Source organism: Equus quagga, chromosome 16 (assembly GCF_021613505.1).
Source record: "Equus quagga isolate Etosha38 chromosome 16, UCLA_HA_Equagga_1.0, whole genome shotgun sequence".
In the NCBI taxonomy this organism is placed as follows: Eukaryota; Metazoa; Chordata; class Mammalia; order Perissodactyla; family Equidae; genus Equus; species Equus quagga.
Window position 1 is genome coordinate 24,429,736 of NC_060282.1, and position 23,484 is coordinate 24,453,219.

Consider the following 23,484-nt stretch of genomic DNA (forward strand, 5'->3'; position numbering starts at 1 on the left):
GGTAAAATTACCCTCCGTCTTCCATGTGTTGGTACAAGTTCCCAAGTTCTGTCACTTCTGACATGAATAGAGGTCTCCTAAAACATCTACCTCAACAAATATGACATTAACATGCAACCATTAAAACATAAATTAGTTAACCAGTGTTCTGTTTTTTAGCAATGGTTACCAAGCTTAGTTAATCTTAGGGCCCAATGGTAATGCCACCCAGGTGAAGACCACATTCCTCCTCCCCATGGCCCCCCAAGGCCAGGCAGGTTTACATTGCTTCATGACCATCACTTTCACTTGAAACTTCAGTCCTTCGTCCTATAAATGGTTTTGTCGTTGTTGTTGTTGTTCCAAGAGGGAGGGTCTATGGATGCTTGATGACTAACATTATTGATGTATAAGAAGAGCAGTGTACTTTCTTAAGTACAGTTATACTATTTTGACATTATTCAATAAAGTGAATTTTTACCTTGTAAACACTTCCTTATATTCTAACTAGTGCATTTTATTGGTTCAGTGATCCATATTATAAAAATTTCCCTTGACCAGCTTTTCAGAAGCAAAGGTACACCCATACCTCTGAAGCCAGTATGTGGCTCCTCAGTGCTTGTGAGGAATGATAGATGAAAACGACTGCAACATGTTACTAATTTGGATTGTCTCAGGATGTTCTGGGTAATCATGGTGTAACTAAATCTGTTAAATCTGTCCTTGTGGCAGAGTTGGCTAGTAAAGAAGACTTGTTTTGTTAGTCAGTCACAGGTGAATTTTTCCAAGAGACCTTTGAGGTGACAACTCACACAGCACTCAGTTTTTCAGCTGGAGCATTAAGGAACACAGGACATGAACCTCAGTTCTCAACTAGCCTGTGTGACTGCGTTCTTTTATTGACGTGACACCAATTGTTTCTTATCTCCTTATACCCTTAGAGTTCTGATTCATTAGACTCCAGTAGAGGAATTTGTCACAGCGTTCTTATTTTGACTCTGTTTACTGATACCAATATCTTGAAAGGCACAGTTGAGCTAGCACATGAAGGTGAACCAAAGGAAACTGCTAATATTTTGCCTTTTTGAGCTACAAAATGACAGTGTCATGTGGTTCAATTTAATCTTTATTTTAGTCAACTTCCAGTGTGCTCCTGATGGTGGAATTTGTGCTGTTTCCACTGGGCTGTGCATAGGAACCTGGGGCTTAGTTAGCTTCCTCGATCATCCTGGATAGAGTTCTAGTGAAACCTAGCCTGGCCACAATGATGCGTGCCACGTCCTCCTCCTTCTGACTTTCAGGCAAGCCCCCCAAATGGGGCTTAAAGAAATTGATTGGCAGGGCAGAGATGAAACATTTGTTATCCTCCGTTCCCGAAAGTAAAGGGGCAGTTTTCATTTTGTTTATAACATGCTGTTTTTATCTTTTGGCTATGAGGATATTTTGGTTGAAACTATATTTATATCTTGGTTCTACAGTGTGTAACAATATTGAGTTCCAATTTATGTTGTTTATATATGCATATACATATATAAAAACGTGATATACTGTAGACGTGTATATATTCTATAAACATAATATATGTACATATTATACATAATATATAACATGTATAAATATATAAGCATATATATCATCAACTATAAAGAAAGAAATTAAGCAAAAATATAATTGGCAGGCAAGAATAACTAATAGGAGGGATAGAGCCTAGTAGTAATAATTATTCCTTTCGTATTCATAAAGCCATTTAAATAAACGAGCCACTCTTTGTGACAAAAATAATTCTAAATAAAAATTATTTGCTTCAGAAAAATTTTTGCTATTTTTAAAACTGATTTTTTTTCCTAGGGAAATTTTTTATTGTGCACCTTAAAAAGCCTTGAATAGAATATGTAAAATGTTTTAGATTAGATTACATGTGTGCAACTTTCAAATGACCGTGTATCTTTCTTTTCCTTACCTTTTTGCAGATATGGTCCGGAAAAAGAACCCCCCTCTGAGAAACGTTGCTAGTGAAGGCGAGGGCCAGACCCTGGAGCCTATAGGTACAGAAAGCAAGGTATCTGGAAAGAACAAAGAATTTTCTGCAGATCAGATGTCAGAAAATACGGATCAGAGTGATGCTGCAGAACTGAATAATAAGGAGGAGCATAGCTTGCATGTCCAAGATCCATCTTCTAGCAGGGAGAAGGACTTAAAAAGTTCCGTCCTGAGTGAGAAGTCTGGCTTCAATTATGAAAGCTCCAGTAAGGGAGGAAACCGTCCGTCCTGTCCACACGATGAGGTGACAGATAGAAATATGTTGGCCTTCTCATCTCCAGCTGCTGGGGGAGTCTGTGAGCCCTTGAAGTCTCCTCAAAGAGTAGAGGCAGATGACCCTCAAGATATGGCCTGCACCCCATCAGGGGACTCACTGGAGACAAAGGAAGATCATAAGATGTCACCAAAGGCTACCGAGGAAACAGGGCAAGCGCAGAGTGGTCAAGCCAATTGTCAAGGCTCAAGCCCCGTTTCAGTGGCCTCAAAAAACCCACAAGTGCCTTCAGATGGGGGTGTCAGACTGAATAAATCCAAAACTGACTTACTGGTAAATGACAACCCAGACCCGGCACCTCTGTCTCCAGAGCTTCAGGACTTTAAATGCAATATCTGTGGGTATGGTTACTATGGCAATGACCCCACAGATCTGATTAAGCACTTCCGAAAGTATCACTTAGGACTGCATAACCGCACCAGGCAGGATGCTGAGCTGGACAGCAAGATCTTGGCCCTTCATAACATGGTGCAGTTCAGCCATTCCAAAGACTTCCAGAAGGTCAACCGTTCCGTGCTTTCTGGTGTGCTGCAGGACATCAATTCTTCAAGGCCTGTTTTACTAAATGGGACCTATGATGTACAGGTTTGTGCATTGTATTGTGATCTCTTTGTACAGAAAAAGTGATTAGTAATGAAATGTGAATTCTTATATGCACGTTACAATCAGGCTCCCCCCACCACAGGGCCGCCTGCTAGATCCAGTGAAGAGATGGACACACTCCATAGCCATTTCATCCAAATGTGTCTTCAGAGGTGTCTTAGCTTATCATGGAAAATAATCCTAGTATTGCTATTAGGTTGGGAAAAGTCTTATCATGGAATTAGCGAGGCTACGTATTTCTGGACGTATTTCATGGTAATTTGATGTTTTCACAGTCTTCTAAAAATGGCACTAATCTTTATGGTTATACATGATAGTAATTCATGCTTTTGTCTGGTATTAGATTATAAGGCTTTCGCTGTAGTCTTTCCTTCAGTCAGGGTCTTTCCTATGTCTTGGATTAGGATTTTATTTTATACTCAAGTCTGATGTCAAATTGGACTAGATTTGGGTCATCATGGTGGGGGCAGTATACTCCTGAAAAGGCAACATATTGCAAATGAAAATTTGGAAATAAAATTTTACATTGATTAAAAAGAAGTAATGTGATTGATAAGTGTTAGGGAAACCAGAATGACCTCGGTGCGGACCAGTAAATCATTCCTTTCTGCATTTAAGGAAAACAGTAATAATTTATGAAAGCATTTAGTAGTAGCTTACATTTCTACTTTTATTAAAACTGAGTTACCTTTTTGATCTCCCCTTCTGTGTTTAGTTTATGGAATATGTGAAATGAAAAAAAGACTGTCATTTCAGATAGAATGAAATGCAGAACTGAGACTAAAGAAGTATGTTCATTTCATTTTGGCACTTTTAGCGTAGTTGAAACTCATGGTCAGCTTGAGAAAGTGTATTAGTTTCTGTTACAGTGTCTAGGTTTTTATTGTATTACTAGGCCAGGGAATTTCAAAACATAGTAGGTTTAATATTAACCTTCTTTAGGAATGATTAGAAGAAGTTCCAGAGAACTAATGAAATCACATCACATTTATTTGACCTCCTAAATCCCTTAAAATATCAGTCATTTTTCTCAACTCAATAGCTATGGCACGTGTGCTCAAGACCTCTCTATTGACCTAGTACCAATTAAGAAAAGCAGGCAAGGGGGTTATAAATAACAAGTAGTGAACATATTTTGCAATACTTATAAGAAGAATCAGAAGAGCAATTTCCAAATCCTTCAAAAATGTCAGAATGGCAATCTTATCACTTTAAGGGAGATAGAAAGAAGAACTCTTAAAAAGCCAATTTCATCTTTGTAAAGCTCTCTTAAAAATTCCATCTGACTTTGTGAATTTCTACAAATAGAATTATTTCTGTGGAGCAGCAAATTAAGCCAACATAGTTATTATGCATGAAAGCTACAAGCTTTGAACTGCTGTCTTATTAAAGATCATTTCACTGTCTTATGTCAGATACACTCTGCTGTCAAACTATGATTGGAAAGCAAATACGTGTTTTAGATAAAAGGGTTAGAAGTGAATAATGTCAGTATGGGAAATGCGTTTTATAATTAGCAAGTAATATGATGTTAATACCTGGATTTCCGGCAGGAGTTTCAGTTTGCTCACTCTGGGGACAACTTCTGAGGGAAGCTGATCTGGGCTGTCAGGAAGGCTCTAAAACGAAGATTACGAAGGCCTATAGTTTGGAAGAATTCAGATTTTTAAACACACTTCCATTTCCCCCAAACAGTTATTTGTTAGGTTCTTAGTTATTTATAGGGAAGTTTATGTTTGGGTAGAATGAGCTGGACACTTTTCCTGGGCAGTGATTTTAGAAATAAAACAGATGTGGGAGCTATCTGAGTTTGGACTAATAGAAATAAAACAGCTGATCCTAGACTCTGCTGTCTACTGAATGCTTCCAGCTCACAGTGAAGAAGACAGAAAGTGGTAGGAAATAGCATCGAGGAAGATAATCTTGTTAAGATCAGTTTTTTTAAAAAGAGAAATAGTATAGCTAAAAATAGAAAAAAGCAATCTGTGGAAAAAGTAGGTGATGATTTCAAAGAAACGATTAGTTTTAGAAACAAATCTAAAGAGAGTTAACTTTCTTCGATTTAGGAAAAGAACGCTAAATAGACTTTTAGGCCAAATGCTAATCTCAGATACTTTGCACATCCACCAGATGTTGATGCAGAAACATGTCTGGAGATAAGTAACTTATTAATATTTTTATGCTGAAATAAATATTGAACAGATTCTCTATATACATAAACTGAATCAGAGCTCATCTGAAATTCCCCTTTTTACCCACACGTTTGTGTTGCTGAAATGCCGTTTGAAAGATTCTTTCCTTGGCACTTCAACTGTGTGGAGACTAAAAGCTGTGGGAGATAAAATGCTGACTCTAGAATTTCTTTAATGCAGTTTTTTCAGAAACTGATGGTTAATGGCTTGTGTGCATTCTGATAAAAAGATGTTAGTGAATAGAGTATTACAGACAAATAATCATTCAATTTCAGATTTATGTAAATCTGTAATTCAAGCTAATTGAAGTAATAGATGACCAATTCATTAATCTTTTTCAATGAAACTGACTTTTTTCTTTTTAAACATTTGGGACAGTTGGTAGTTAATGATAGATTTATGACATTTTAGGCCAAGAAAAAACGAACACAGGCCAGAAGTGGAAAACTTAAGAACTCTGTGGCTTTGATCTGTATTTTGGTTTGACATGGATGGTTTTAAATAATACAGACTGACTTGAGCACAAACATCAGATATACAATTGGGAAAAAGAAACAATTTAATCAAATTTTAAGATTCCCAGTTCCAAGTTCAGGTTATTTGACATATGTTTGGGGGGAAAATTGAAGTTTCGACATATTTGTACTGACAATATCCAGTTCTGTGTAAATTTTATGACAAATAATGAAGTCAAAGAATTACAGATTTGTCAAAATAGGGTCCAATAACAGTGTTTCTTTGTGCTGCATAGTAAATAGAGCCCCAGTCGGATAGTGGAGGTCACTTTAAAGGGCCATCATAAAACAGGGCAGTCTTTTCTGATTTTGTTAAATTCACATCCCCGTACAGCTTGAGGTTAGCACACCTTGCCCAGAAATCATAAGAGATGTGTATTTACCAAGAAGAGCAAGAAAATATATAATGGCTAACTTAGAGCTAATTGACTTGACCAGGATGACAGTTTCTCATTTTTTAAGAAATTTCCCTGCATGTTTTACCAATTATTATGTATAAATTTTAAAAAATAGTGGATGTGGCATGATTGGTAAGCCCTTCATGGAAGTTTTACTATCTGTATTCGGCCTTTGAGGCCCATATATAGACCAATAATAGGACAAGAGGTTGAGTTCTTCAAAAAGTAATTACAGCTTCTTTCTTTTTAATCTGCTTTATTATGCTTATATTTAATCCATCGTTGAATGGAGGCCTGCGCCGTTTCATTAGGCTTAATGTGCCGTACATTAGGGCGTTTACGTCATCTTTATGGGGGAGCTCTTAGCCCTCAGATCAGGTTATAAAAGTCGGAGTCCTGTCAAGTTGTGCTTCCCACGGGAAAGTGTTTAAGCTGTCCCAAGTTTATAAAGGCTCATGATGTATCTGTTGCCTTTTCATATTAGTAAACCTTTCCTGTTATTCTACATTATTCAGGACTCCAAGAAGGTAACTACCAGATTCCAGCTATTTAAATTTATTTTGGCCCTTACTGAAATTCTAAGGGTCACAGAATCTCACTATTAATTTACCAGTGAGTGTCTTGTGTTTGAGCTAGGAGCACTACATTTCTGCTTTGTAAATATTTTTATCAGCGTTGCGCAACATGTCACGTTGGAAGCAGGAAGAACAGATTGTAGAGATAGGAAGTCATCTTTTATATTCGTATTTAACTCTCTGAGCTTTATAGATCCTTAACATATGCCAATGGGTGGGGGGTGTACAGTTCAGTCTGGAAAAAAAAAATTCAGAGAACATTAATCTCCTCTTGGTCTATTTTGACTTTTCTTAAATTTTACTTCCAAATATTTATTTTTTGCCTGGGCATTCCCTTTGATCGTTAGTAGGAGGGAAGTTGTAGATCTTAGCAGGTTCTGTTTCTTTGTTTTGCTGAGTTGAGGACAATTGCACTTTAGAGAAAGTGGCGAATGAGACTTTAATCCCTTCAGGCTGGCGATAGAGTACAGAATGTCTGGCATATGCACCCATACTTATTTTCAGGACTGTGTCTCTTTAACGAGAAATAAAGTGTGCAAAGTAAAACATGTGCTCACCCTAAGGCCATAAAGCAAAGCAAAGTTCTGGCATTTACCAAGTTATTTCCATCAGTGGAGATGGCTGAGCTGGATAATGTAGCCACCCTGGGTGGAGTAGAGTAGTTTGACCATCTTCACTAATCCTTTTACCTGCCTGGTGGTTAGATCTCCATTTGGCTTTGTTATATGAAGGTTGATATGATGAATGTCAGTCCCTCTTTGATTTTCAGCTTATTTGCTCTCGTTTGGAGAACCTGTATCACTTTCTTGAATATCAGTATTTCTCTCTAGGCAGAATGTTTCGAAGACGAAATCATGGTTACCAGTGCACTCAGTTACATTCAACGCTTAAAGTCTTATCCTGAAATGGCATGCCCTGCTAACCAGACCAAGTCAGCAGATCATTGAGTGCTTTTTGTTTCTTGGGTCATTGTAATTACAGCATACATGCAGCTATTGGAACACAGATACATAAGTAGTGCCCTAATCCCAGGAAAATTTGGAGAAAGAGAGTAGTTCCCTTTCATTTTCTGATTTCCTTCACGGAGTCTATTTTTGAGAATTATTAGACTGTAGACCTCTTTCATTCTTTGTCATATGGTTCCAAAGTTTGAACTAAGCATTTTCAGAATATCAGAAGAAACTTTGTCTAATTGTAATTGGAAGTTAAACGTAAATTTCTTTCCTGTATTACTTCGAATTTGATCCATACTTCTTTCATCTGATAGCTTATGTCATCAAAACTGCACATATCTTGTTTTTTTATTTTCCTATTTTGGATTCACTTCTAATAATAGCTAAAATTTATTAAGCGTTTCTTATGTGCATCGGTAGATCTCAGCTCTTTACACGTATTAATTAGCTCATCTTCATAAAAACCCTTGAAGCAGACACTACCATTATGTCCATTTTAAAAAATGAGGAAACAGGCATAGAGGAAGTAAAGTGACCTGCCCCGGATCACAGAGTTGTGTGAGTCGGGTAAATGGGATGTAAACCAGGGTGGACAGGCTACAGACACCTGTCTCCACAAACTACTATGACGTATGGCCTTCCCGCATGTAAGACTGAGTTTACTGCAACTAGAAAAGCGGTGGAAGAAAGGCTGCATGTAAGGGAGAAGATACACGACTGGTGTACAGGGACTGCTGGAGGCATACTTTGTGAATCCTGTTGAATTTGGGGACTTCAGTGATTTCTTTGAGATTGTCCCTTAACCAGTCCATGTGGTGTAATGCTGCCTTATTTGAACTAGGTTTATAATTGAAAGCATTGAAAAGAAAATTAATTCTGCTCATTTGTCTTTTTTTGAATTACCATGATTCATTTTCACTGGTACTTTTGCTACAGAAACTGGTTCTGATAGAATAAGGGCCAAATTTTGATTTAATCAATTAAGGATGCAATGTTTTATCCCCAGATTAAGGGACATTTCATCCATGTATTTGATTTAGTTCATATTCCTCTCATTTGGAAGACTGTGTTTTAGGAATTTATGATTTAATATAGGGTCTGAGGGTTGTACTCTCCTCTTCTGGTTACTGTGTACAATCTAGGTTGGTTTTTCTATGAAGATTAAACGTTAAGGAGATGCACCTAGCTCCCGTTTATATTCTCTAAGGCTGTGTAATTAAAGTTTTATTCTTTGCCTACAAGTAAGTACAGGAATGGGTGTGGAGGCCGAGAAAAAATCAGAATACTTTTAGAATGTCTAATTTAGTGTCCTGCAATACCCCTACCATGCTTTGAGCCCTGTGATCGCCCTGGACTCTCGAAGTTAGGATAATGTGGGCCACAGTGAGGAGCTTGAGAATTCAGAAATAGCCGACTTGCCTAGCAGTTCTTTAATATTTAGAAGACCTGTTGATCTAAGATTAAAGAACACCTGAATTCTTTCATGAGTCCAGTTACTTATTTGGGGATCTCATAATCAACAGCGGTTTGTTCTAAGACCTGTTTTTCCAGCCGATGGGTAGCTCCACCTTGATATTCCACTGGCACCTCAAAGTCAATACGTGTAAAACTAAAGTTGTTAGCTCCTTCCCTAAAACAACTTTTTTTCCTTCCTTTGTTCTGTACTCCCTTTTACAAGTCAGTCGGGCTGGACATGTCAGGGTTACCCCGGATTCTTTGTGATATGTATCTCACCCCAAACAAGTGAATAGTTGTCCCAGTCTCTCTTTCTTTCTTCTTTTACTGCCACCGCCTTTAATGTTTACTTAGTAAATTCTTAGTGGTTTCTTTACTTGTTTTCTTTCTCTTTCAGTTCTCTTCTGTTCCCTTCTTGTCCCTTCTCTTCTGTTCTCAACTCCGCCTTCCGTCGTCCTCTTTCTCTTCCTCTCTTTCCTTTTGTTTCTTTTCCTTTCTGTTCTTTTTTCTCCATCCTTCCTCCTTTTCTAGCCTTCCCTTCCTCGCTCTCTCTTTTCCTACCTCTTTTCTCTTTTCCTCTCTCCCTCCCCTTCCTTTCTTTAATTTTTAAAAATTCTACTTATAGATTTTGATTCTAGAATCTACTTTAAAAATCTTACTTATACTTAAAAATTTTAAAAATTCTTCCTATATTTTGTAGGAAGGATAGGTCTACTTCCTATAAAAAATATATCATTTTAATTATCCTTGTGTAATTATAGACTGTCTAATAAGACATTACTTTTCCAAATTCTCTCTCACCCCTCAATCTCCCTCCATGTTTCTTAGGAGCAACTTGCACTGTTTTGCCTTCATTTACACTTTACTCGTTTTGTTTCCTGCAACTTTAAAGCCTTTCCATAATCACTGCTTTTGAAGTTCGTCTGAAATATCAACTTATCTGTCCACAGCTCGGTTGTCACCTCCTTCCGGAAGCCTCTGCTGACCTGTCAGTGTAGTTTAGGTTCTCTTCCTCTGTGGTGTCATGGAACTTGGTACATCTCTCAGCAGAAGCACTTACTCCACTGTTGTCAGCTGTGTGAGCTTTCTGTAAACCACAGGCAAGTTGGGATTTTGGACTATGTCACTTCTGTCTGTCTCCCCAGTGCTTGGTACATAGTAGATGTGTAACAGAGCACCCGTCCCTGGAGGAAGGATGTTCCACAGTGTTTTGATTCACTGTTTTCCCCATTAAGACACTTTTTAGGATCACATGTAATTTCTCTTTATCTCCATTATGAGCCAGCTGTGACAGCCTATCCTTTGTAGGAGAGAAGTGCTGTGGGTAATGCATTCAGCTTTATAATCCACTTGCGCTGCATTTTTTGTTTTGTTTTGCATTTTTCCCCCTAAAGATTGTCTCCTAAATTGTTGAAACTGACTTTAAGGTTTATGGGTATGCTGTTAGCCCAAATATCAAATAACCATGGAAAATTAGTTGGGTATTAGGCTGAACAAAGTGGGAAAACTCGTTTGGGGTAGACTATTTGTTACTGGAATCCAAAAACCCAATTATAAAAGTGTACATAATTTAGAATATGCAGTATTTTAGCCTTAAATTTTCCCCTTATACCAATTTAAGTTTTGGTCCCTCCCCCGCCAAAAAAATTAGTTGTCTCGTACAGATCCAAATGAGAAGGGTTTAAATTGGAGTTATTCCAGTGACTCAAGGAATAGGCTACGATGGCGTGAGACTGAGGTGATTGACATCTAATTAGATTTGTTATCGAAATTTTGGGGGTTTTTTTGGTGAGGAGGATTGGCCCTGAGCTAACGTCTGTTGCCAATCTTTCTCTTTTCTTTTTTTGTTTTCTCCCCAAAGCCCCAGTACATAGTTGTATATCCTAGTTGTAGGTCACTCTAGTTCCTCTATGTGGGATGTTGTCACAGCATGGCTCCATGAGTGATGTGTAGGTCTGCACCCAGGATCTGAACCAGCGAACCCCAGGGCTGCTGAAGTGGAGTGCACGAACTTAACCACTCTGCTACCAGGCCGGCCCCTGTTATTGAAAGTTTTAAATGTTCAGTCTCCGTCCAGGGTACATCACTGGGGCACACTCTGTATGCTCCAGTGTTTTTTGTTTTTTTTTTCCCTAAAGATTTTATTTTTTTCTTTTTTCTCCCCAAAGACCCCCGGTACACAGTTGTATATTCTTAGTTGTGGGTCCCTCCAGCTGTGGCATGCGGGACGCCGCCTCAGCATGGCTTGATGAGCAGTGTCACGTCCGCGCCCAGGATCCAAACCAACGAAACACTGGGCCGCCTGCAGCGGAGTGTGTGAACCTAACCACTCGGCCACGGGGCCAGCCCCTATGCTCCAGTGTTTTTTGAAGCACTGTACAAGGCAGAAACATCCCCTGTGTAGATTAGCCCATTAATTCTCACTATAGTTATTATTAGCCAACATTGGCCCTCACAGATTTCTTTACATTATTTGTAATTTCAGTATTAGAAGAGGGATTTTTAACAACTTAGCTTTTTGTTGTTAAGGTTTTAGTTTTTTGAGTATCAGCCCGTAACCTCAAGTCCTCTTAAATTAGTACCCTCCTAATTGTCTCTGTTGCTATCAATTATAGTACTTGAAAATGAACCACATCTGAGGAAGCGTTTGTGTTTAGTTCAAACAATTCTTTTTGTTCCATTGAAAATAAGTATATGTGCTAAAGTGTCCTTTTAAGAGTTCTGAGGCTTTGAAAAATCTTTTCTTTTGACATATTCTTTTAGATATTACTAGTTTTTGTTTCATATTATTAGGAAGAAAGAAATAAATTGAGGTTAAAGACCTTGAAAAATGCCAACCTTTTATATTTTTAACTTCTACACTGAAACATTTTTGTGAAAAGACGTATGTAAAGAAATTATAAACAAATCCATGGAACATCCTACATGGAAAGAATAGTTTTTAAAACTAAGGTTAAAATAGAACAAAAAGCCGTCTTGGTCATCAGTCAGTGAAAAACAATTATAATTTGTTCTTTTTCATGCCTTAGCCGCTATGTCGGATGTTTCTACATACATTGAATTCACAAGCAATGGCTCTATCATCATTTGTTTTTGGTTAAAAGAAGCATTTTGTCTTATTTTTTTAAGAAGCCCATATATGTCGGATTGAGTCAGTAATAAAGGGGCCATAAATTGCTATTGCTTCCTTATCCCGATAATTCAGGGGCCTTGGTGCGAAATTTCCATTTGGGCTCACATCTCCCAAAATGAGTTTACTCACTCAACTCAACCAAAGCGTATTGAACCCCTTCTTGCTTCCAAAGATGAATAAAACACCATTCCTTTAGTCCAAAAAGGAGTATAAATAGAAGCATTAGCCTAGTAACAACAGAATCCAACTTTTTCATTTACAGCTAAGAATATTATGAGTGGCAAGTTTGAGTTTGTCACTGAATGACTTTGCAACTTCCCCTCTATTTAGTTTTTTCATCTCATTGGCAGGAGAAATTCAACTGGATAGTTCATTTTATTAAATAATAATCCCATTCATGTGAATAGTACTGTAGAGTATGCTGCCTAATATGGTAACCACTAGCCACAGGTGACTATTTGAATTTCAGTTAATTAAAACTAAATTAATGAAGAATTCATAACTACTTAAATTAAATTGAAAAACCAGGTCCTCAGCTGCCCCACTCCCATTTCAAGTGCTCAGTGGCTACATGTGGCTAGTGGCTACCATATTGGACAGGTTAGAGTACAGAACGTTTCCATCATTTCAGAAAGTTCTGTGGGACAGCATTGACCTAGAGTTTGCAAATCACTTTCAGATACATTCACTCACTTAATCCTTACAATAATCCTAAAACTGGCAAGGTGTACGATATTTATCCATAAAGATGAGGAAACCAAGGTGCCAGGGGTTAAGTAATGTGTCTTTCGACAGAATTTAACTTATAGAACTTCCCTTTGGAACCAGCAAATGCAAGTAAAGGTGAATACAAATGAATAAAGGATTTTATCTACAAATTTTGATCTTAAAATATAAGTAATTGAGAAACAGAGGTACAGTCTGGCTTGTTCACGTTTGTATCTCAGTAGCTATCACAGAGTTTGGCACAAGCCTCACACTCACTAGCTACTAATTGGATAAATGAATAGGTGTAATTTTTGGTGCACACAGAAATTACAGTTTAATGGAAATTTTAAAATGTTATCTGTATCAAAGGAACTGCTGGATTAATGGGTTTTAATTAAAGGTCTGGCTAGCAAAAGAAGAAAGATTGAAATTTATACTCTTTATTCTGCTTATGATCTCTTTTTAGTATAGTCATAGCTAGGGAATGGTGAATTTTTTCTACTTGCTGGGTACAACCATTTGAAAATTTTGAAATAATTCTCTGAATGTCTAGGTGCTGTTTCCTGGCAATAAGATTCAATGAGCTGTTGCTGCAAACACATATTTTGCATAACTTTTCTGCCTGTGTATTTGTGTTGAACCTAGAAAAGAATGGTTTTGAATTAACATTTGTGGATCATAAAGATGAAATGAATATGGTCAGTAGTCTTAGGTGCAGTCTCTGAAACTAACAAATTATGCTTTATTTTAAAATGGGATTTAAATAATAGATATGTTATATTTCTCTATGACTTAAATGTACCTCTCTTATTGAGAAAGTATAAAAATTGCCACAAATGTAGCCTTTAGATCTTCTTTTTGGTAGAGAAAAGGAATAGAACACTGAATAATTAGGTTTTGCAAAGGTGGCTTTTATAATATATAAGATATGGAATTGCAATATTATATTAGCTGTTAATAATATCTAATACTAATATGATTTAGTGCTGTTTCCCAGGAAGGCAGATGGATAACGCACGAAGTGTCGGTATGTTGTTCTTGCCATTCAATGAGATCCTTGTGCTTTTTGTGTGTTTGCTTGGGTGGCTTCGGAAAGAGCAGACAGTAGGATGAAAGCTCTCTTCAGCATAAAACACATAACCATGAAAATCATCCTAAATCATGGAGTTGGCTGATTTTCCCTGGATTAAAAAAAACTTTTAGACACATAGACACCACTAACTTAAAAGATTTGATAGAGTTTTCACGGTAGCTTAGTTAATCCTAAACCAAAATGCTTTACTGGCCGTTTTTTACGAAATGGCCTTTCTTTCATAGTCTCTTCACCTGATAGGAGTCATTCTTAGCCTGGATTTTCTGACTTCACTTGTCACCTACTGGAAGAAGTGTTAGGATGCTTAGTAGAAATTTAAATTCACTTCAAAATCATAGGTTTAGGGATTTCTTAAGACTGTGCATGCTCTTTGTCCAGCCCTTTCGGTGCTGATGGAACATGAGGTTTGTAGATTGCAAAATCAAAGAAATAGTGATGATGTGTCTGTCGTGGTTTCTCAGGAATCCTTCTTCTACCAGCAGAACTTCAAAACATTTTGTATTAGAGGATCTCGCCAACTCTGAAGCAGTGTGGTAGCGAAAACAAGCGAATTTCTGTCTCTAGGTTTTGTACACTGGCTTTTGTCGCTTACGTTGGGGAAGGATAGGATACTTCTGAATTTGCCCCTTTTGATTCAAGGTCAAGTTCCTGAACAAATTCCTTGAGTTGATAGCATCCCATTTAAATGTTTTGTTTTTGAAAACAAGGTTGCTCCTCACCTCCAGTGAATTGGGAAACAGATGGAGGCATTTTGCAATATTATGCATTACGCTTTGGTGCACATTTTAGTGGCTTGAGTCACTACAGTGCTGGGTGAGAATGGTGAACAGACCGTATCCTCCTGTGGTCTGGCTTTGACATCTCTCACACCATTGATTGATTGTCAGGTTGCTCTCCGGGAGGGTGCCTCTTTCGTGGCCTTCTGGTTAGATGATGCTCTGCTGTTGACAGCCTGAGATCGTGTGCTTGCCATGGTGGAGACAGAACTGTCTGCAGCGAAACATCGTCATCCCTCAATTAAAGACTGTGGGAGACCTTCATAAATTATCTTAATGTACAGTAAATGTTGAGCTGTTGGTGTGTCCATGCACATTTCCTAGAACCATAATACTGGAAATAAATTTAGAGGTCGCCCCATTTGCAGAAGCCATTGGCCAGAGAGGTTAAGTAATTGGAACAAGGTCACACCTCTCTTTAAGTGGCAGAAGGACTTCAATCTTAGTCCTGTACAATAGAGATACAAACACGTCTTTCAATGCACTATAGGAATATTATTTGCATATTAAATAGAACTATTTAAATGATTTCGAGATGCTTGAGACATTTCTCATGGAGTGGTTTGGATATGAGCAGTGATCACACATGTCATTTTTGAGCAGCTGTTGAAGAAGGCAGAACACAATTATGCCACAGGCTTAATCTATTACATCTGGTCGCTGGAAAAATTCGCTAATTTTTTGATAGTTGGAAGAGGAAATCTCTCCCTCTTTGGAGCATTTCAGTCAAAAACTCTATTTTAAATCAAGAATTTTGGCTGCCTGCTGAGGTGCATACTGAGAAGGAAGGAAGGGTTTTATATAAAGTGCCCTTTGAAGGCTGTCGTCGCTGTCATACTATATACAATTTTATAATTTCAGGAATTATGAATTTCGTCATCATGATTTCTTTGATTTTCCAATCTTCAAAGCTCATGTTCCATGTCCACACTTTCGGAAATTCAGAAGGCAGAGCTGTGGTGATTTTTATGGTGGAATTATTTTAGTTTGTCCTTTGAACATCCCCATGACCCATTCAGGGCGGGGCTGGACCTTCGCTCTGAGACAGAGCGTTAATCTAATGAGGCCCTGGAATGTTTTCTCCTTTTCATTTGTCCCAGATTGGGAAACATTTTAAGCTCTTTACATTGGTCCTCTTTGATCAAGACTTCAAGCCCACTGCATTCATTTCATTTTTAGTCTAATAGTGCGTACTCGGGCTTTAATTATAAGCCATTTTTTAGCACCTTTATTTTACCCAAAAGATAAACTTCGTCTTTTCCTGCAGTCTCATTACTGTAGCAACTGAACACAGGATTTCCTTGGAGAACGTCTGCGTTGAGTAATCTCTGAGCAACGGCCTCTGGTTTTGACAGCAGCCCTTAGCTTTGTGAGAAGAAATCCCACGTGATTTGAATGCTTCCGCAGGCATGTGATTTGAAGGAGGCAGGAGTAAAACCTACTTAGTTGAAAACTGTTTCCTTTTTTAAAAAAGGATATGTTATTAAATCCTTTGAATTACTTACAGTACTTTTGTTACTTACCTTCTTCGGTTACTTTGGCCAAAAATGTTCAGCATAATGACCCTCCCATAGAGTAGCTATTGAGAAATGGAGAGAGGGAATTTATTTGGCTCTGATTATTCAAGTGATTTCATAAGAAGCAGAAGTACTATTGTATTTCTTGATGTGCAATACTTGGTAGTGTTCTCTCCTCCCTCCTAAAGAGCGCATTGAATTCATGACACCTTTAAAGTAACATCCATCTCTTCTATCCCAGGTCACTTCAGGTGGAACGTTCATTGGCATTGGACGGAAGACACCAGACTGCCAAGGAAACACCAAGTACTTCCGCTGTAAATTCTGCAATTTCACTTACATGGGCAACTCATCAACTGAACTCGAGCAACATTTTCTTCAGACTCACCCGAACAAAATCAAAGCTTCTCTCCCCTCCTCTGAGGGTGCAAAACCTTCGGAGAAAAACTCGAACAAATCCATCCCTGCCCTTCGACCCAGTGATTCTGGAGACTTGGGAAAGTGGCAGGACAAGATCACAGTGAAGGCGGGAGATGACACTCCTGTTGGCTACTCAGTGCCCATCAAGCCCCTCGATTCTTCGAGACAGAATGGTACAGAGGCCACCAGTTACTACTGGTGTAAATTTTGTAGTTTCAGCTGTGAGTCTTCTAGCTCACTTAAACTTCTAGAACATTATGGCAAGCAGCATGCGGGAGCGCAGTCAGGCAGCCTTAATCCAGAATTGAATGATAAGCTTTCCAGGGGCTCCGTCATTAATCAGAATGATCTAGCGAAAAGTGCAGAAGGGGAGCCAATGAGCAAGGCAGACAAGGGCTCTAGCGGGGCTAAAAAGAAGGACTTCTCCAGCAAAGGAGCAGAGGATAATATGGTAACCAGCTACAACTGTCAGTTCTGTGACTTTAGATATTCCAAAAGCCATGGCCCCGATGTAATCGTAGTGGGGCCACTTCTCCGTCATTATCAACAGCTCCATAACATTCATAAGTGTACCATTAAACACTGTCCATTCTGTCCCAGAGGTCTTTGCAGCCCAGAAAAGCACCTTGGAGAAATTACTTATCCGTTTGCTTGTAGAAAAAGTAATTGTTCCCACTGTGCGCTCTTGCTCTTGCACTTGTCTCCTGGGGCGGCTGGAAGCTCCCGAGTCAAACACCAGTGCCACCAGTGCTCATTCGCCACCCCTGATGTAGATGTGCTCCTCTTTCATTATGAGAGTGTGCATGAGTCCCAAGCATCGGATGTCAAGCAAGAGGCCAATCATCTGCAAGGGTCAGATGGACAGCAGGCTGTCAAAGAGAGCAAAGAACACTCGTGTACCAAATGTGATTTCATTACCCAGGTAGAAGAAGAGATTTCCAGACACTACAGGTAAGCCATACGGGGGTGGGTGGGTGGATAATAGCAAGAAAATGATAGAAAGAATCCACAGCGCTGATCCGAGAATGGTTGGGAATGATTGTGGCAACTTGGGGAAGTTACAGGACAAGATCACATAAAAGATTATTCATAAAACTGAAGATTTATATATTTACAGATGTGATAACTACAGATTTTAATTTGATTGCTTGTTTCAGACCATTTATTCTTATGTTTCATACCTATTTTTTACCATATACTAAGCGTATTTTTAAATCTGCAGTAATGCTGATAATGCTAATGAGTTTACTACTTTACTACAATCCATTTATTTGTCCTTGTTAAGTATGACTGCAGGAGCCAACCTGGTGGTGCAGCAGTTAAAGTTCGCACGTTCTGCTTCTTGGCGGCCCAGGGTTTGCCAGTTCAGATCCTGGGTGCAGACATGGCACTGCTTGGCAAAAGCCGTGCTGTGGTAGGAGTCCCACGTATGAATTAGAGGAAGATGGGCACGGATGTTAGCTTAGCTCAGGATCAGTCTTCCTCAGCAAAAAGAGGAGGATTGGCAGTAGTTAGCTCAGGGCTAATCTTCCTCAAAAAAAGAAAAAAAAAAGTGTGACTACATAGCCCATAAATTTTGATAGAGCAGCTCCCCCATGAAAGGTGCCAGCATGATATGTTCTGTTTTCCCAAATGGGAAATAATCAGCTTGAGAACAAGTCGCTCGTTTTGCTTTTAAAATCTGATTGGACATTATTCTAGCTTTAAAAAATTGCGTCTGTTATTGACTGAAATGTCGTTACACAGCACAGGAGTTAGGTATGTTAATACTTTACTTCCACCTCCATCCTATTCTCTTTATAAATTGTAATTTTCCCAGGTAATCTTTCATGCTTTCTAGACTTGAGTTTAGGATACATAGCTTTATTTTATTTATGTATTCATTCTTTAATTAGTTCCCAAACTATACTTTGTGCCAGGCATTGACTATAAAGGAGAAAATAAGACAAATATAGTCATTGCCCTCATGGAACTTAAAGTTCAGTAGGGAAGATCTTCACAGATCTTTCTAAGAGTGATGAGTGTCATGAAAGATGAAGTGGGGACCGCTGTGTTGGAATATAGTGACAACACAGCCCAATATGGTGGATTAGGAAATGCCTCCCGAGGAAGGAGCATTTAAACTGAGACTTGGTTATAAGTAGGGATTAGTTCAGTAAAATCCTGGTAATATAGTGCACTCAGATATTAGTGCTTATTGGGGGCTTTCTTGTTATTATGCCTCTAAGCATCAAAGTAAAGAGCTTTATTTATGATTTTTAAGTGTTTTTCCATATGTGGACTCAATATCCTAGTTTAAAAATCTGGTTATTTCAATTTTCACATCCCAAGATTTTAAACAGTTCCTCCCATTCTCTTTAAAAGTTGCATGTTAGTCCAAGGGTATGTATGTTTTCTCAGTCACCAGTAATGAAGCAGTTCATGTCCAATGATAGGCTAATAATGTTAGATGTTAATTTGAAGGGCCTCCTAATGTTCACAGTGAATCTAAATGTTCAGGAAACACTTCCTTGAGATTTACACTGTGTAATGTATAAGGTCAGCCCTAGGAAAGACCCAGTTGTGCAATCACATATGTCTTCACACTTGCAGGGAGTGTTTCTGGCTCTTCTGATGTTAGCTGCGTGTTAATTTATTTCTGGGGCCAGCAGACATGAGCTCCCTTCTGAGCCTTACTGGTGTGCATATTGTGCATGTACATTTGTTAGGTGATGTAAAAATGAGATAATCTATTCTTTTTTTGAAGGAAGAGCTTCTTTTTAATAATGAGGAAGTCAGCCACAGCACACACATGTGCACACACACACACACACACACACACTGATACATCTAGATACCAGATCACTTGCACGAATGGCTTTTCTCAAGGCAGCTGAGGCCATTGCTTGAAAACCTGTCTGGAAAAACAGAGTTTTCATATGCTTTGGTTAAGCCAAACAATCTCCCGTGTAATAAAAGTATGAATAAAAATATTACTGAATAATCTCAGAATTTAGTTAAAGTTCAGTAATGAAAGTAAGCTCCAGAGGGAAGAGATTAGTCTTCTCTTGTTCACTGCTGTATCTGCACAATTTAGCACAGTGCCAGGATGGCTCATAGGTGCTCAGTGAGTATCTTTAAGTAAATGAAATCCCTGTGAGTTTTTGACTTTAGAGTAGCTATGAATAAGCCAAGATCTCCATGGTGAGTTATAGTGTAATCTTTGACTATTAGATGGTCTTGGAACCATTTTGAGGATCGAGGGTTCCACACAACATGACAATTATCTGTGCATTTTGAATTTAAGTCAACCTCTCAGTATTTTATTAGATAAAAAATTGTACCGCACTTGTCTCTAGGGCATTAAAATACTCTTGCATGTACTCTAAAACCTGCTGTAGTTTGGGTGATCCTAGATTCTTTAAGGTGCTGAGTAGTTAATGTCTGATCTGTTTGAATTCTTGTAGAAATATTTGAAATTTGGAGACTTACCATTTTAGGAGTCACAGCTTGGTAGGAAGGATAAAGAAACTCTACTAAAAGTTGAATAACAATGGAGGCCCCAGGGATGTGGAAAGAAATAGTCACGCGGATGTTGAAAACTTGATCTGCTAACAAAGCATTTTCCCAGAAGGCCACATTTTGAAGATAGTATCAGAAAATAAGTTTGCCACATCACAAGAGTATCTTTCTAGTTACATTTATGTCTATTTATATTATTCCTGTTGGGAAGCTTTCACTATAATTCTCTTATTACCGTGGAATGTTCTAGGCCTTTGAGTGCTTTATATACAAGACTTACAGTGTAATAAAAAGGCAGTATAAGCTGAGAACTGTACAATATGTGAAATCTTGTAGCTATAAAATAACTACAGCTGAGACGCAGGAGAGTTGATTTAGAGCTCTGAGTGAAAAACCTGTGTAGATTCCGTTCCGAGGATATTTTCCCAAAGAGCCAGGTTTAACCTGGAAGAACTGCAAACATTATCTGGTCATTAACTGGAACTTGGTCAGTTCTCTTTTCTTAACGTTTCAAGTTCAGTTATGATACCTGTAGCTCACATCATGACTGAGCTATTATATTCCACTTGTGAATTTGTTTCATGCACTCCATTTCTTTTATTATTTATCACTTAATTAAACAGTGTACCCATTCTCTAATTGATTACCATTCTCCTCATCAAAATTTTCAGTGTTAGGATGACTATCTCCTTACAAAACAACTATACTAGATAAAATAGTAGGTTTTAATGCCTTGCTAGACTTCCATGAATTAAGGGGAATTTCTGAAGCTCTTCTCTTCACCCCTTCATGAAGAGTGAACTAAACCAGACTAGGAAGAAGTGAAGTGCAAGCACGGAATATGAGGTTGCACTGACGGCAAATGCCAATATTGATGTTGCAGTTGGTCAGGAGACTAAGCCTGGAGTCCCTGCAGAGAGAGGGTGCTGAATCTGTGAGTTTCACTTTAAGCTGGCACCTTGAAGGTGGTTGAAGTGATTCTACATTAGTGCCTTCCTCTGACTCCCATCAGAAGTAAACACAAATTGCTCTACAGCAAATACTCTACTTTTCACCTCCATTGTATCTGTGACTTAAGATAAAACTTACATGAGCTCAACATTACAAAAATTTACCATATGGACAGGGATATAAACTACTATATGTGAAATCAGTAGGAAATACAAATAATAGCTAGATACTGAAGAACTTCAGATAATAGTAGTTTTCAGTTATAAGATAATGAAAAATGTTTAAAGAAATGAAAATCAGACTTACAAGTTGATCAAGCGCATGAGACTGTAATTACAGGACCAGGAATATTCAAAAAATAAACAAATAGCATTTTTCGAATGGAAAATATAATTGTTGAAGCTTAAAATATATAGATAGGTTAAATAACAGATTAGCAAATGAGTTAATCAGAACTTTAATCTGAAGACATTAGCCAGAATACTTAAGGGAGAAGAAGGGGGTGGAAAATATCAAAAGTAGAAATTAAGGTATGGAAATATACTAAGCTGTTCTAACATGCATCTAAGTAGAGTCCCAGAAGAAAAGAATATAGAATGGAAGATAGGCAATCAATATTTGAGGAGATGATGGCAGAAGAGTGTTTAGAACTGATGAAAGACATAAATACACAGATACAAAAAAGCATTGTTTATGCTAAGCAGGATATATACAGTAAATTCAATCATAGACATGTTATAGTAAAGATTAAAATGCCAAGGCAGAGAGGTCCTTTAGAGCCGCTAGAGAGAAACAACAGATCAACTACTCAGAAAAGACACTTAAGTTAACAGCATACTCTTCATCAGTAACAATGGAAGCTGGAAGAGGGAGGAATACTATTCAAAGTTTTGAAGAAGAGAAAAAAAAAATCAACCTAGTATTGTCTGCCTGTCAAAAGTATCTTCCAAGAATAAGAGTAAAGACATTTTCACTTAAACAAAGACCAGAGACTGTGGGTAAATCTAAGCAACCATAGCCTGTCTAATTTTTTCAGTTAATGAGGGACAGACTAAGACGGTGGGCAACATTGTTATGAAGGTTTGCAGGGAAAATGACAGAATTAAGGTGTTCTCAGTTCCTTGAGCCGTCTGGAATTAGTAAGTTAGGACTTTGCTATGCATACTTGAAAAATTTTAAGAATAACCAATAAAAAGAATAGGAAATGAGTACATAACTTCCAAAGCTATAGAGGAGAAAAATGGAATACCAAAATAAAGAGCACCCATAAAATTCAATTTACTTTTTTGAAAAATGACAAAAGAGGATACATGGGAAAAACTGACAAACAGAATTTCAAAAGTAAGATAGTTAAAAAAAGTCTAGGGCCAGCCAAGTGGCTCAGCAGTTAAGTGCGCATGTTCCGCTTTGGCAGCCTGGGGTTCGCCGGTTCGGATCCTGGGTGTGGACATGGCGCTGCTTGGCATGCCATGCTGTGGTAGGCATCCCACATATAATGTAGAGGAAGATGGGCATGGATGTTAGCTCAGGGGTATTCTTCCTCAGCAAAAAGAGGAGGATTGGCAGCAGTTAGCTCAGGGCTAATCTTCCTCAAAAAAGAAAAAAAAGTCTAGATATCAAAAATCTTAGTGAACCTTAATTTAATCCTGCATGGATTAAACTTTCCACTTAAGAGATATTATTAGACATATTAAAAAAAGAAAATTGAACTATAAACCTTTTATAGGATACATATTCAAAACACAAGGCTAAGGAGAGTTTGAAAGAAAAAAATAGATTGAATTATAAAAGCAAATATAAACCAAAGGAAAATTGAGGTAGCTTTATTAATCTCATACAACTTAGACTAAGGACAAAAAGCATATGGCGGAAAACTCATTATGTAATAAGAGGTTCAGTTCGTCAGGAAGATATGACAATTCTAAGTATATTGACTATAACAACCTTGGTGGAACTTGAGGGTATCATACCAAGTGAAATAAGTCAGAGAAAGGCAAATAATGTGTGATATCACTTATATGTGGAATCTAAAAAACAAAACAAATGAACAAACCAATCAAATCCAAACTCATAGATACAGAGAACAGATTGGTGATTACCAGAGGAGAGGGAAGTTAGGGGGTGGGCGAAACGCGCGAAGGGAGTCAAGAGGTACAAACTTCCAGTCATAAAATAAATAAGTCATGGAACGTAAGGTACAGCATGGTGACTATAGTCAATAATATTGTATTGAATATTTTGTTACTTTGTGTGGTGACAGGGTAACTAGACATATTGTGGTGATCATTTCACAGTATATGCAAATATGGAATCATTATGTTGTATACCTGAAACTAATATAATGGTGTATGTCAATTATCCCTCAACTCAAATAAATAAAATTATCTGTTCAGTATTCTGT

The 23,484-nt window shown here is 38.0% G+C and overlaps 1 protein-coding gene across 6 annotated transcripts in view; it reads left to right on the forward strand.

The window, feature by feature from the left end:
* TRPS1 (transcriptional repressor GATA binding 1) overlaps window positions 1-23,484 on the forward strand; it is a 250,785-nt gene that overhangs the window by 44,809 nt on the left and 182,492 nt on the right. For all 6 annotated transcript variants that reach the window (XM_046641995.1, XM_046641993.1, XM_046641992.1 and 3 more), the window contains 2 exons: window positions 1,950-2,878; window positions 16,453-17,582. In XM_046641995.1, the coding sequence (XP_046497951.1) occupies window positions 1,950-2,878; window positions 16,453-17,582 (2,059 nt within the window). The remainder of the gene's footprint in view (window positions 1-1,949; window positions 2,879-16,452; window positions 17,583-23,484) is intronic.